General features: G+C 33.9%; 1 protein-coding gene across 2 annotated transcripts in view; it reads right to left on the bottom strand.

The window, feature by feature from the left end:
* LOC119594381 overlaps positions 1–1158 on the bottom strand; it is a 9916-nt gene that overhangs the window by 6936 nt on the left and 1822 nt on the right. For both annotated transcript variants that reach the window (XR_005230600.1, XM_037943443.1), the window contains exon 4: positions 10–134. Coding sequence is in view for 1 of the 2 variants with exons in the window: in XM_037943443.1 (XP_037799371.1) it covers positions 10–134 (125 nt within the window). In the remaining variant the exon portion in view is untranslated. The remainder of the gene's footprint in view (positions 1–9; positions 135–1158) is intronic.

The raw sequence follows: 1158 nt of genomic DNA, 5'->3' as shown, positions 1-1158 counted from the left end.
GACTCTTACCCTAAATATGCATTCATGCTGTGAACAGTTTTTGGTAGAGGAAGACCGCTTTTCATATCGGGCATTCCGGCAGCTATCAATTGTTTCTTTACTGGCATTAGATCATCACCCGTAACAACAGCAACCTGCTCAATCATATTCTATTGTAAATCACCTGTATGACTGGGTAGTCAGTGATGATTATCTTGAAGGCCACTATTACTATTCCACTATTTTAAATGTCTTGATTCTTTTTAATTTGTATGTTCCTTGTCCAATATTAATACAAATGCTATCCAAATCAACCTCTTTTCTGTTCCCTTTTTGGAAATTATTTTTTTGTCTGTGCCTATAACTGATATTGTTTAGTCTTACAGTTGGGGGGTTTTCTCACCTCTTATAAACAGTTGGGGGTTTTCTCACTTCTTATAAAATGCTTAATTTATGAAGCTCCATCCCCCACTTTTTCCATAATTAAACATAATTAAAGCTGCAATTCTGTTTGATTCTAGCAAGTCTCTCTATAAGTATCTCAAAAGAGAGAATTGCACTTTCATTTTTAGATTGAGAAAGTGAATGTGAAGGAATCTACTCCATTTATAGGATTAACATGAAAGACTATACAGTCCCAGTAAAATAATATTTTCATAAAAAGAGGATGGAAAAAATAGAACATAAAATAAGACACATTCACACCATACTTTATATCAAGATTAACACATTTCATCAGTGTATACAGCAACCTTCTCTGCTCAGAAAGATGATGGTAAATGTATGGATGACATCTGTAGTTTTCAATACTGAATTTTTTCTTTTAAACATGTTAATTGTTTTCAAATCCTAATATCATACAGTCTTATTTATTCCTAATTCAAGTTTGACACTGTCAAGTAATAACTGTGGCTACAAACCTCTACATTCTAGTAAGATAGTGTTCACTGGTTCCTCATTAAATAAATTGTAAGGGAAGTCTACAATCTCTTGCTTGCTAGGATATGCATATACATACGACAAGCTTGCTGGCTTTAGCAGGAGTGCTGATAGGCAGGAAGACAGCAATGGATATATAGGTGTCTTTAAACATTCCCAATATAAATATATGCTATTGTGTGTGCATTCTATCAACTTCCTGGTAATTTTTTAGCGTCACACGGCCATCCAATCTTGCAA

Source organism: Penaeus monodon, chromosome 33 (assembly GCF_015228065.2).
Source record: "Penaeus monodon isolate SGIC_2016 chromosome 33, NSTDA_Pmon_1, whole genome shotgun sequence".
NCBI classification, from domain to species: domain Eukaryota; kingdom Metazoa; phylum Arthropoda; class Malacostraca; order Decapoda; family Penaeidae; genus Penaeus; species Penaeus monodon.
This window is presented reverse-complemented; position numbering and strand designations above follow the sequence as displayed.